Source organism: Girardinichthys multiradiatus, chromosome 20 (genome assembly GCF_021462225.1).
Source record: "Girardinichthys multiradiatus isolate DD_20200921_A chromosome 20, DD_fGirMul_XY1, whole genome shotgun sequence".
NCBI classification, from domain to species: domain Eukaryota; kingdom Metazoa; phylum Chordata; class Actinopteri; order Cyprinodontiformes; family Goodeidae; genus Girardinichthys; species Girardinichthys multiradiatus.
Window position 1 is genome coordinate 25103190 of NC_061812.1, and position 12422 is coordinate 25115611.

The 12422-nt window shown below is 40.6% G+C and overlaps 1 protein-coding gene across 1 annotated transcript; it reads left to right on the forward strand.

Annotated features, from left to right (window-relative positions):
* Positions 1-9045: 9045 nt before the first annotated feature.
* LOC124857073 (transmembrane reductase CYB561D2) lies at positions 9046-12158 on the forward strand. Its single transcript, XM_047348173.1, has 3 exons — positions 9046-9372; positions 9458-9495; positions 11498-12158. Exons 1-3 carry the CDS (start codon positions 9240-9242, stop codon positions 11999-12001), a joined length of 675 nt encoding a protein of 224 aa, XP_047204129.1. The 5' UTR covers positions 9046-9239; the 3' UTR covers positions 12002-12158.
* The last annotated feature ends 264 nt before the right edge of the window (positions 12159-12422 follow it).

Below are 12422 nucleotides of genomic sequence, written 5' to 3' on the forward strand. Positions count from 1 at the left end.
TTTTTTGATTGAGTGGTGGTGTGGGGAAAGTACGCTCAGAAAAGGTTTTTAACAAAATCCTTGGTGGCAAAATTCGGGTTACACATAACAATCCCTTTAAAATACAGTTTTTATTTGTTTATCTATTTATTTTTACAAAATATTTGATCTTGTTTGAAATTCCAGGGAATATTTAATTAGAAATGAACTCATGTCTATGTAAGGAATAAATCTGACCTGACACAGATGCCCTTTTGTCTTGGGCACTCTTCAATAGGGGAAAGACAAGAGAACATGCAATTAAGGCAGATGTGTGTTGATTTTTATTAGTCAGTAAAATGACTATGATAAACATACCTACATTCGGAGCAATGTAGGTATGTAGGTAAGCTTTACTCAGCTTTACTTATCCATAAATCCTGAGGAACCCAACCAGTTAGATAGACTACAAGCATGTCTTGAAGATATAAAAACTTGGATGACGTTAAATCTTTTGCTTCTAAATTCAGACAAAACAGAAGTTGTCGTCTTTGGACCGGAGTCTTTAAAAAAGAAACTGCTTAGTCAATCACTTAACCTGGATGGCATTAAATTGACCTCCGGTAATAAAGTAAAAAACCTTGGTGTTATTTTTGACCAAGTCATGTCATTTAAATCCCATATTAAAACAGGTTTCTAGGATTTCCTTCTTTCATCTCCGGAACATTGCCAAAAGTAGAAATATCCTGTCCAGGAGTGACGCTGAAAAACTAGTCCATGCATTTCTTACTTCAAGGCTGGACTATTGTAATTCGTTACTATCAGGATGTCCACAAAATGCAGTTAAAAGCCTTCAGCTGATTCAAATTGCTGCAGCTAGAGTTCTGATGAAAATTTAAAAAGAGAGATCATATTTCTCCTATTTTAGCTTCCCTTCATTGGCTCCCTGTTAAATCCAGAATAGAATTTAAAATTCTCCTCCTCACATATAAAGCCCTTAATGATCTAGCTCCATCATACATCAGAGACCTGATTGTTCCATATCTTCCTAACAGAGCACTTCGTTCTCAGACTGCAGGTTTACTGGTGGTTCCTAGTCTCTAGAAGTAGAATGGGAGGCAGATCCTTTAGTTATCAGGCTCCTCTCCTGTGGAACCAGCTCCCAGTTTTAGTCCGTGAGGCAGACACCCTGTCTACTTTTAAGGCTAGGCTTAAAACTTTCCTTTTTGATAAAGCTTATAGTTAGAGTGGCTTAGGTTATCAGGGAGGGAGTCTTCCTCACTCCCTGTTGGTTGGAGTAAGGGGGAGTCAGGTTTAGCCTAAACCGGCTCAGTTATGGTTGAGGTGCAAACACACCCTCCATTTCTGCTACCTGTTTGACTCCTTCTCTTTTCCAATGGTTATAATCAGTCTGACAGAGAGAGGTATCCCGATCCTTGTGGTTTTTAGTATAACAATGACCATCAGTGGGACCCTTTGTGGGGTGCCTTGAAACGACATTGTTGTAAATAAGCGCCGTTTAACTAAATAATCTGAACTGAAACTATCTGTGTAGTTATGCTGCTATAGGCTTAGGCTGCTGGAGGACATAATGACCACTTTCACCCTCTTCGCTACATTCTCACACTACTCTCCAATTTTGCATTATTTGCTGCTATTTCAGCTTTTAACTTTGTTCTCTCTTTTCTCTTCCTAGAAGCTACACCTGGCCTGGATCTGTGTCTACCTGTGACACCTTTCTGGAGAGGGGAATCGTCCGAGCTTCTGCTGGCAACAACTTAATGCTCACCCTCTACCGATGATCCACATGACCCTGTCTTTTAGTGTTTAACCCTGTCTCTCTCCTAGACATGGCAATTGACTGAGCTTAACTGTAACTAACTGTATGTGCTCTCTTTCAGACACTAACCTTGAAAACTGGCTCAGAGTTGATCTGTTCTTTCTTTCTAGGTGAAACGACTAAAGGAGCTACATCCATTAACATTTACTTTTCCTTCCCATAGAAAGGACTCCTGGATCAGTGCTTCTTTGTTCTCTTTGTGTCTCTGCTCTGTTCTCTCAAACCCCCAGTCGGTCGTGGCAGATGGCCGCTCACACTGAGCCTGGTCCTGCTGGAGGTTTCTTCCTGTTAAAAGGGACTTTTTCCTCTCCACTGTCGCTACATGCATGCTCAGTATGAGGGATTGCTGTAAGGTCATCGCCAGTGACTGTCCACTCTCTCTGCATGCTCATCCAGGAGGAGTGAATGCTGCAAGTCACTGACTGGATGCAATCTACTGGGTTTCCTTAGACAGAAAAACATTTTATCCAATTTGAATAAATAACTAACCCTGACTGCACTGTTCAATTGTTAGGATTAATTGGAATGTATGTACCTGACTGTTGTGAAGTGCCTTGAGACAACATGTGTTGTGAATTGGCGCTATATAAGTAAAACTGAATTGAATTGAATTGAATAACTACAAAATATAAAACTCTGACCGACAAGGCTGGCTGAGGACTCGGGTTTATCTTGCCAAAATACAGTGAGAGGGTAAAGAAAAAAAAACCCAAAAACTTCAAACCTGAATTCAAACTCCAAAATTTTTTTAAATGTGAGATCATGGTACTCAAATAAAAGATCTGTTTTGGGTTGTGAAAATACATGTGGGGGATCTTTGTGTGCAATGGTCAGGTAGGCATCTCAAGATACCACAGGTTTTTTGTGTTTTCAAAGCTCATTAAACAGCTATAAACATGGAGAATACGCGGTGGTGTGTAAAATATGTCGGTGCCTTCACATGCACCATATTTTCAAAAGTATATGTCTGTCTACTTTTACATGTACAGTACAGACCAAAGGTTTGGACACACCTTCTCATTCAAAGAGTTGTCTTTATTTTCATGACTATGAATATTGTAGCTTCACACTGAAGGCATCAAAACTATGAATTAACACGTGGAATTATGTACTGAACAAAAAAGTGTGAAACAACTGAAAATATGTCTTATATTCTAGGTTCTTCAAAGTAGCCACCTTTTGCTTTGATTACTGCTCCGCACACTCTTGGCATTCTGTTGATGAGCTTCAAGAGGTAGTCACCTGAAATGGTTTTCACTTCACAAGTGTGCCCTGTCAGGTTTAATAAGTGGGACTTCAAGCCTTATAAATGGGGTTGGGCCCATCAGTTGTGTTGTGCAGGAGGTGGATACAGTACACAGCTGATAGTCCTACTGAATAGACTGTTAGAATTTGTATTATGGCAAGAAAAAAGCAGCTAAGTAAAGAAAAACGAGTGGCCATCATTACTTTAAGAAATGAAGGTCAGTCAATCCGAACAATTGGGAAAACTTTGAAAGTGTCCCCAAGTGCAGTCGCAAAAACCATCAAGCGCTACAAAGAAACTGGCTCACATGAGGACCGCCCCAGGAAAGGAAGACCAAGAGTCACCTCTGCTGCGGACGATAAGTTCATCCGAGTCACCAGCCTCAGAAATCGCAGGTTAACAGCAGCTCAGATTAGACAACAGGTCAATGCCACAGAGAGTTCTAGCTGCAGACACATCTCTAGAAGAACTGCTAAGAGGAGACTGTGTGAATCAGGCCTTCATGGTAAAATAGCTACAAGAAACCACTGCTGAGGACAGGCAACATGCAGAAGGGACTTGTTTGGGTTAAAGAACACAAGGAATGGACATTAGACCAGTGGAAATCTGTGCTTTGGTCTGATGAGTCCAAGTTTGAGATCTATGGTTCCAACCACCGTGTCTTTGTGCAGCGCAGAAGAGGTGAACGGATGGACTCTACATGCTTGGTTCCTGCCATGAAGCATGGATGAGGGGGTGTGATGGTGTGGGGGTGCTTTGCTGGTTACACCGTTGGGGATTTATTCAAAATTGAAGGCATACTGAACCAGCATGGCTACCACAGCATCTTGCAGCGGCATGCTATTCCATCCGGTTTGCGTTTAGTTGGACCATCATTTATTTTTCAACAGGACAATGACCCCCAAACACACCTCCAGGCTGTGTAAAGGCTATCTGACCAAGACGGAGAGTGATGGGGTGCTGCACCAGATGACGTGGCCTCCACAGTCACTGGACCTGAACCCAATCGAGATGGTTTGGGGTGAGCTGGCAGAGTGAAGGCAAAAGGGCCAAAAAGTGATAAGCATCTCTGGGAACTCCTTCAAGACTGTTGGAAAACCATTTCAGGTGACTACCTCTTGAAGCTCATCAACAGAATACCAAGAGTGTGCGGAGCAGTAATCAAAGCAAAAGGTGGCTACTTTGAAGAACCTAGAATATAAGACATATTTTCAGTTGTTTCACACTTTTTTGTTCAGTATAGAATTCCACATGTGTTAATTCATAGTTTTGATGCCTTCAGTGTGAAGCTACAATATTCACAGTCATGAAAATGAAGAAAACTCTTTGAATGAGAAGGTGTGTCCAAACCTTTGGTCTGTACTGTACATTAATTTTGATGACATTCTTTTCTTAATCTTTAAGGTCCAGTTTGTTGATGAACCTACTGTTGCCAGCAATAGCAACTATTCTGTAAAAATCTTCCTCAAAGTTTAGGAGTGTGTTCAAAGTTAGATGAGAAAACCAGAATTGCAGCCACCGCTTTAATTCATCCCAAAGACTCTATGCAGACCAGTCAAACCAAACTTTATAAACCTGCAGCCATGGAAGTGATTCTAATACTGACATTCATTAATTTGGTGGTGTGACCCAATACCTTTGGCAATATAGTGTAGGCCAGAGAGACATAGTCCCTCCAGTAGGTCCTGGGCCGTCCCCTGGGCCTCCTCCCGGTGGGACATGCCTGGAACACCTCCTGAGGGAGGCGTCCAGGAGGAATCTTGTATAGATGCTCGAGCCACCTCAACTGACTCCCCTCAATGTGAAGAAGCAGCGGCTCTACTCTGAGCTCCTCACCCTATTGCTAAGAGAGCGCCCTGGCCTGCGGAGGAATCTCATTTAAGCCGCTTGTATCTGGGATCTCAATTTTCGGTCAAAACCCATAGGTCATGCCCATAGGTCAGGGTAGCAACATAGACCAACCAGTAAATTGAAAGCTTTGCCAACCGGTTTTACAAACCGCCCCAGTACATGTTGTAGGTCTTGTCTAAAGGGTGCCAGCAGGACCACATCATCTGCAAAAAGAAGACACGAATATAGTCCACAAACTAGTCCCCAAACGAGACCCCTCCGATGCTTGACTGTGCCTAGAAATCCTGCCCATGAAAGTTTTGAACAAGACCGGTGACAAAGAGCAGTGCGGACCAAACTCCTGCTCCGCTTGTACAGAGACCAGAAGGCCCTAATAAAGGGCCCCCGACTCCGTACTCCTGGAGTGCACCCACAAGGCACCACGAGGGACACAGTCTAATCCCTTCTCCAGATCCACAGAACACATGTGGATTGGTTCTGCAAACTCCCATGAACCCCCGAGCACCCTGCAGAGGGTGTAGAGCTGGTCCAGTGTTCCACGGCCGCGACAAAACCACACTGCTCCTCCTGAAGCTGAGGTCAACTATTGGCCGGACTCTCCTCTCCAATACCCTGGCATAGGCCTTACCAGGGAGGCTGAGGAGTGCAATCCCCCTGTAATTGGAACACACCCTCCGGTCCCCCTTGTGAACGGGGACCTCCACCCCGATCTGCCAGTCCAGAGGCAATGTTCCTGACCGCCACACAATGTTGAAGAGGTGTGACAGCCCCACAACATCCAGAGACTTAAGGTACTTAGGGTGGATCTCATCCACCTCAAAGCCTTGCCACTGTGGAACTTTTTAACCACCTCGGTGACTTCTGTCTGGGCGATGAAAGAACCCAACTCCGAGTCCCCAGTCTCTGCTTTCACCAGGGAAGGCGTGACGGCAGGATGGAGGATATCCTCAAAGTACTCCTTCCACCGCCCGATAATGTCCCCAGTAGAGGTCAGCAGCTCCCCACCCCTACTGTAAACAGTGTTGGCGAAGCAGTGCTTTCCTCTCCTGAGGCACCAGATGTTTTCCCCCCAGCACAGCCGTCTCATGTTTCAGGTTTACCCGGTGGATGAGAGGGTCGCATCCCTGCGCCTTTGGTCAGGGACTTTAGGCCTACGGGCCAAGCGGTGGTGCAGAGTACCCAGACCTCTTGGCATCCCTGTCAGGGGTGCTGGATAGCTTGAGTGATCTCCAGTTTTTAATCCATAGGTATTAATAGATGTCAGCCCACTGTTTGCCACGGTTACAGTAACCTTTTGGAAGGCTTTCCACAAGGTTGAGAAGTGTGTTTATGGTAATTTTTGACTATTTTTGCAGAAGCACATTTCTGATGTCAGATGATGGTGGAGAAGGCCTGACTTCGCTTTAATTTATCCCGACCTTGTGAAGTCCACTCAAGTTTCTCCACACCATACTCACTCATCCAAACTTTGTTTGTGCACTAGTGTACAGTTATGTTGGAATAAAAAGCCATCCCCAAACTGTTACGTGTAACATACAATTTTAAGAGCGTTACATTTTTATCACATCTTATTATGCTAAAGAATTCAGAGTTATTTTCACTGGAACTATGTAACCGAGCCCGACTCCTGAAAAACTCCTGAGAGAGCCCTTTAAGTTTTCAAAATTACTCAAGAGAAGCTCCTTAAACTGATTGGATACTTAACTTAATAACTGAATATTTCATTCTGAAAAATTTTATAAAATATAAAAACTTGTGAATAAACTTCCAGTGTCACAGATCCAATCACAGTTCCTTCATGTTTGTGTGCTGGAATGATCAGCAGCCATCAGAAGTGTTTTATTACAGGTTTTTTAAACTGGAGACTAATAAAATAAAATACTTCCACATTTTACATGTCATGACTTGCCACATCAGAATATTTTCCTGCTGATTCCTGCTGATGTTCTTGGGTTACATTAATGAGAGAAACAGAAAAAAAAACATATAAAGAGTTTAGCAGTATTAAATAAGACTTTTTATATATTAATACAACATACCAATTCCAAAAACCCATAAATTACTGCTGAATTGTGGTAGAAAGTTTTTGGTAAAAATTTAAATAACATGAATTTCTATCATTTTTTTGTCACACATCCAATTTGCATAAAGTACATATACAGAATACTGTCAGGAAGGAGAAGAAAGTCCTGAATGAGCATGTTGTTGTCTCCAGAGCCCCAGTGTGTGTGTGTGTGTGTGTGTGTGTGTGTGTGTGTGTGTGTGTGTGTGTGTGTGTGTGTGTGTGTGTGTGTGTGTGTGTGTGTGTGTGTGTGTGTGGAGGCCCTGGGGAAGCCTATTAAGGAGTAACTGGAGCACAACAACCAGTGAACAGCTGAACACTGTCTGGTGGATGTGGATTTGGCAGTCTAAGTATGAGAAATTGCAGACTGTTTCATGATGTTTGTCTGCCATTTTATACACTTGGGATTAATAAATCTGAGTGTACCTAAAGCCACTGAGCAGAAAGATCCCAAAATTGCTGCCAACGTGAATCAATTTATTGACAGGACCATAAGCTCCTTTTCCTTAATTACATTCAATTAATCTTTAACTGAGACCTCGATAAACTGATCTCCAGGTCAGTCATGACGTTGTTCTTTCAAGAACTGCAAATTAGATAGAGATCTCTTCCGGACACTCTGCTTTCAGAATAAAAGTTTGACAATTAAAACGTTTTTGCGTCTAACACAAGACTAGCATCCCTGATTTAAGTTTAAATTTAATTTCTGTTTACAGAGTAACATTTAGGGAAAAAAAAGTATAATACAGATGCTTAAGCTTTATTTAAATAGGTAAAAGATTAGTAATCTGTAATAAATTTGTTGTGCGTTCTTCAGTTTGAGGCTAAGATCAATCTAATTAAATTTGCTTATATTTATAGAAAGCTAATTGACAACAAAAGACATTTAAAACACTTTAGAAAAAAAGTATTTTTAGTGTACACAGATGAGACCGTATTTACCTGCTATGAAGCCTCTTCATTCAGTGATTGACAACACTTGGTCATTTACGATCCTGACAAAAAGCAATCGTCGTTTCATCATTTTAAGGAAACATGATTTGATGAGTTCTGGGAATTATGTTTATTATTCCTCCACTTGCTCTACCTCATTTAGGCGAGTATTTTTATAGGACTGGATATAGTTTTGTCCCAAGGATTACTAGTAGAGGTGACTGTGAAATACCTCATAGATGAACAACATCTGGCTATTTAAAGGTTGTAAATACTAAAACTGTTTACCATCAGAGTTAAGAGAATATTCTTTATCTTTAAGCATCATCTTAAATGAGATCTGAAGGAAAATCAAATCACGAAACACTTTTAAGTTTTGCTTTCTTTCAGCTTTGTTTGTTCCTTTTTAAAGACCCATGTTTATCCGTAGTATTTAGTTTTTTTTTTGTCCTTCATAGATAAGTGTTTTAGACTGACATGTTTAAACAGATGCCGGACTGTCTGTTCTGCAGAAAAATTTATTTATGGGGTATTAATATAGTTCTTTAATGTTTTTATCATATGCGTTTTTATGCTTGTATTTCTTGTGAAACACTTTGTTGGGTTTTTGATCTGTGAAAATATATAAATAAAGTTTACTTACTTACTGTTCTGTTTTTTTTTTTTTTTCCATTCCCAAGAAAGTACGCCTGGCCCACCACTTCTGTGTGTTGCAGTGCTTTTTTCCAGGAGGGAATCACTAATGGAGCTATGTCTACAATCATTCTGTACTGTCATTGTTTCTTTTTCTACGAATTTTTTTTTTGAATTTTCTGTTTTTTCTCTAGCAGATGGCTGATCATACTTGTTTAAAGGCAATAGGTCCTCTCCACTGTCACCACATGCTTGTTCAGGATTGCTGCAAAGACTTGATGCACAAAACCTCCTTCTGAATATAACTCTTTACCAACTGGCATTAAGGGACCAACTGTGTTTGACTATAATTTGATCTGAATCTGACTATGTGGTTGTATGGTATTGTAGTGAGTTTGCTATGAAGTAGCAAGTAGTTAGAGAAATAAATAGTGAAACGGGAAATGTAAGTCGTAAAGAGGAAGTGGATGAACCAACCAAAGATTTATTTTGAAAAGTCTAAACGGAAGTTGTATATTTCCCATCGAGGCAGTGAGACAACGCGGCGACGTGGATCGGACGGAAGTTTTAAAAAGTAAAATTTATGTGACAGTGATTTAGTCACCGGGTCCTCCGATGATCCTTGAGTTATAGAGCTGAAGTACGGGGAGAGACATCCGCATTCGTCACTTCCACATTCATTGAGTCGGAGACGATCCGGCGTTACAATTTCTAACATGATCCACAACAAGGAGGCGGAATCTGAATTTTGGTTTTACGGTTTTACTGGAGCAGTCTCTGCGGGACTGGCTCACCTCATCTCCGTAGCCTTTTCTGTTTTTATCGCATTTCTCTCCCGACCCGGAACAAGTGAGTGTGCTAAATGTTTACATCCTTTTAACATGGCTTTGTGCATCGTTTTGTTAATCTTCAACCCTGCATGCTTTTATTTCAGGTTGGTTTTCATGGCATCCTTTCCTGATGACAGTAGCTGTAAGTTGAACCTCAGCTGCAAACTTAACAAGCCCCAACACAAACATCCCTGCGTTTATTGGGACCTTATGTGATTATAGGTTGACGCTATGTAGGGTAGTGCATGACTGTAAAGTGGAAACAAATAGATCCAGAGTTTTATTTTGGTTCTTAAAAACAAATAAGGTACAATGTGTTGTGTTCAGCCTTTGTAGAGCCACCATTTGCTTGGGTTACAGCATTTTTGGGGCTATGTTTCTATCAGCTTTGCACATGTAGACTGACTTCTGAAGGAAACTGGCTGCACTGGATTTGATTTTGGGCATCAGAGTAAGGAGGGATCAACAGTGCTTAACACGTATCATACTTCTCAAATGTATGTTTGTCAAACATTTTCATAGCCATGTATATTGTTTCCCCCCCCAACTTCACAATTGTTCACTATTTTGTGTTGGTCTATCATATAAAACCCCAATTAAGAACATTGTTTGTGGTTTTAGCATTAAAAATATGGAAACGTTCACGCAGACACCATATAAATATAAGAATCTCAAAAGTCATTTATTATTGTGTTTTCACAAATAGAAGAAAGGTTTCATCACTCCCCAGCTTCATTTAATATAACCTCTATTTACTTTAGAATAATCCAGGTCTGAACAGCTTGCTTTCTTTTTAATGTATTGCCAGATCATTCCCCTTAGACTAGAAATGCATAAAGGCAATAGAAAACTCAGTGCCTGAGATGCAATTTGCCCAAATCAAGGATAACCAATGCATGAAACATTGATAGATCCAGTTATAAGTGAAAATATGTATTGTGACTATTGATTTTTAATTTATGCTTGGTCACACTAAACTTGGTGCAAGCAGCATAATTGAAAGGAAAAATTGAAAGGTGTAAGAGGGGATTTAAAAAATGTGTGGAATGTAAAAATAGGAGAGAAAAATAACTGGAATATTTCTCAACTAATAAGGTTAATAAACTGCAGGTTTTACTCAAAACAGTGATAGACAAGCTGAATCCTTACTCTCTGACTAGTTCCCGCCTACAAAAAAAAACTTATAACCACACAGAAATGTTGCATTTCCTCATCATTTATACATATACAGGTACATCTTAACAAAATGTGAATATGGTGAAAAGGCTTATTTATTTCTTTTAAGTTTGATGATTATCGCTTACAGATAATAATAATAAAAAAAAAAAATTCAATGTTTCAGAAAATTAGAATATTGTGAAAAAGTTAAATATTATACACTCATTGTGTCATACCCTAATCAACTGATTTGCTCAAAACACCTGCAAAGGTTTCCTGAGACTCTAAATGGTTTCCCACTTTGGCTCAGTAGGCGACACAATCATACACGACATGCATAGTCAACGCCAGTGACTGTCCACTGTCTCTACATGCTCATCCAGGAGGAGGGAATGCTGCAAGTCACTGACTGGATGCAATCTGCTGGGTTTCCTTAGATAGAAAAACTTTTTATCCAATTTGAATAAATAACTGAATCTGACTGCACTGTTCAATTGTTAGGATTACTTGGAGTTTATGTACCTGACTGTTGTGAAGTGCCTTGAGACAACATATGTTGTGAATTGGCGCTATATAAATGAACTGAATTGAATTGAATTAAATTGTCCCTTGCGGGCGGAGGTTAAGTAAAAAAAAAATGTTGCCCGAAAAATAAGCCCTGGAGTACAGGGACATCCACAGTACAGGGACAGTGGATGAAAAAGCATCAACAAGTTCGGCAATTTTGACAGAACTAAACATTTGACACTTTATAAAATAAGAACTGACCTATTGAGCAGTTTTGGTTTGGTTTATACAAATCAGTGAACGTTTTGTGCTCCTAGTTCCTAGAAGATGGCAATTTAATGAAGTGCTGAACAATAAACATTCTCTCTACAAACATTTCAGGTTTTTTTAGTGGTGCAGCTGTTTTGTCTCAGTATATTATACCAATTTTCATTGATTTGTGTAATGCTTTTTTGATCTATTTTCTTTTTTTGTTTTAGTTTGGCTTCCTTATGACGGAAGCCATCCTCCTCTTCTCACCCCACGGCTCCCTCATCAAGAGGTTTCCACACAAGACCAAAGGCCGTGTTCACTGGATCCTACAGAGCCTCTGTGGCTGTTGTGCAGTTCTGGGCCTGGCTGCTATCTTCTACAACAAATACCTAAACGGTAAAGCCCACTTCACCTCGTGGCACGGTCTAGTGGGCCTGATCACAGTATGTGTGGTGTGTGTGCAGTCTTTGGCAGCTGTGCCTCTCATCTACCACTCACTGGCCAAAGGCTGGTCTCTCGCCAAGCTCAAGCGTTACCATGCTGCATCTGGGCTCGTCACCTTCCTGCTGGGCAGTACCAGCCTTCTCCTCGGGCTCTGCTCCTCCTGGTTCACGGCGTCTGTGGGGGTTTACGCCTGGTACCTGGCAGCAATCTGCCCCGTTCTTAGCGCTGTCATAATAATGAATCAAGTCTCCAATGCTTACATTGCTAAAAAACGGCTGCAGTCCTGACGGAGGTGCATTACATGGACAGAAATCAGCACATTGTACTCCTTTAAAGACTGATATTATTCCTTCGCAGGTCACAGACTTTCCTGTCTATTTTGATGCTAATTTTACATTGTGATCTTTCCACATTTGAATGAATAAAAAGTCCTATTAAAATATACAGATAAGGAATGTGAGTCAGTCCTTTTTACACTCTCATATAGATGCTTCTTACTTTCAGTAAAAAATAAATAAAATGGTGCTATTTGTAAAAAGAGCAAGTGGCCATGAAAAAATAACAAAGACACACTATGAAGTAGATGGACAATAACATTTTAAATGTACAGGTCCTTCTCAAAATATTAGCATATTGTGATAAAGTTCATTATTTTCCATAATGTCATGATGAAAATTTAACATTCATATATTTTAGATTCATTGCACA

What these genes read in the sequence shown, in the direction of transcription:
- LOC124857073 (XM_047348173.1), top strand. Translation starts at nt 9,240, where the DNA reads ATGATCCACAACAAGGAGGCGGAATCTGAATTTTGGTTTTACGGTTTT. An exon ending in TCTCTCCCGACCCGGAACAA is followed by an intron (nt 9,373 to 9,457) that starts GTGAGTGTGCTA and finishes CTTTTATTTCAG; the next exon opens with GTTGGTTTTCATGGCATCCT. An exon ending in CTTTCCTGATGACAGTAGCT is followed by an intron (nt 9,496 to 11,497) that starts GTAAGTTGAACC and finishes TTTTTGTTTTAG; the next exon opens with TTTGGCTTCCTTATGACGGA.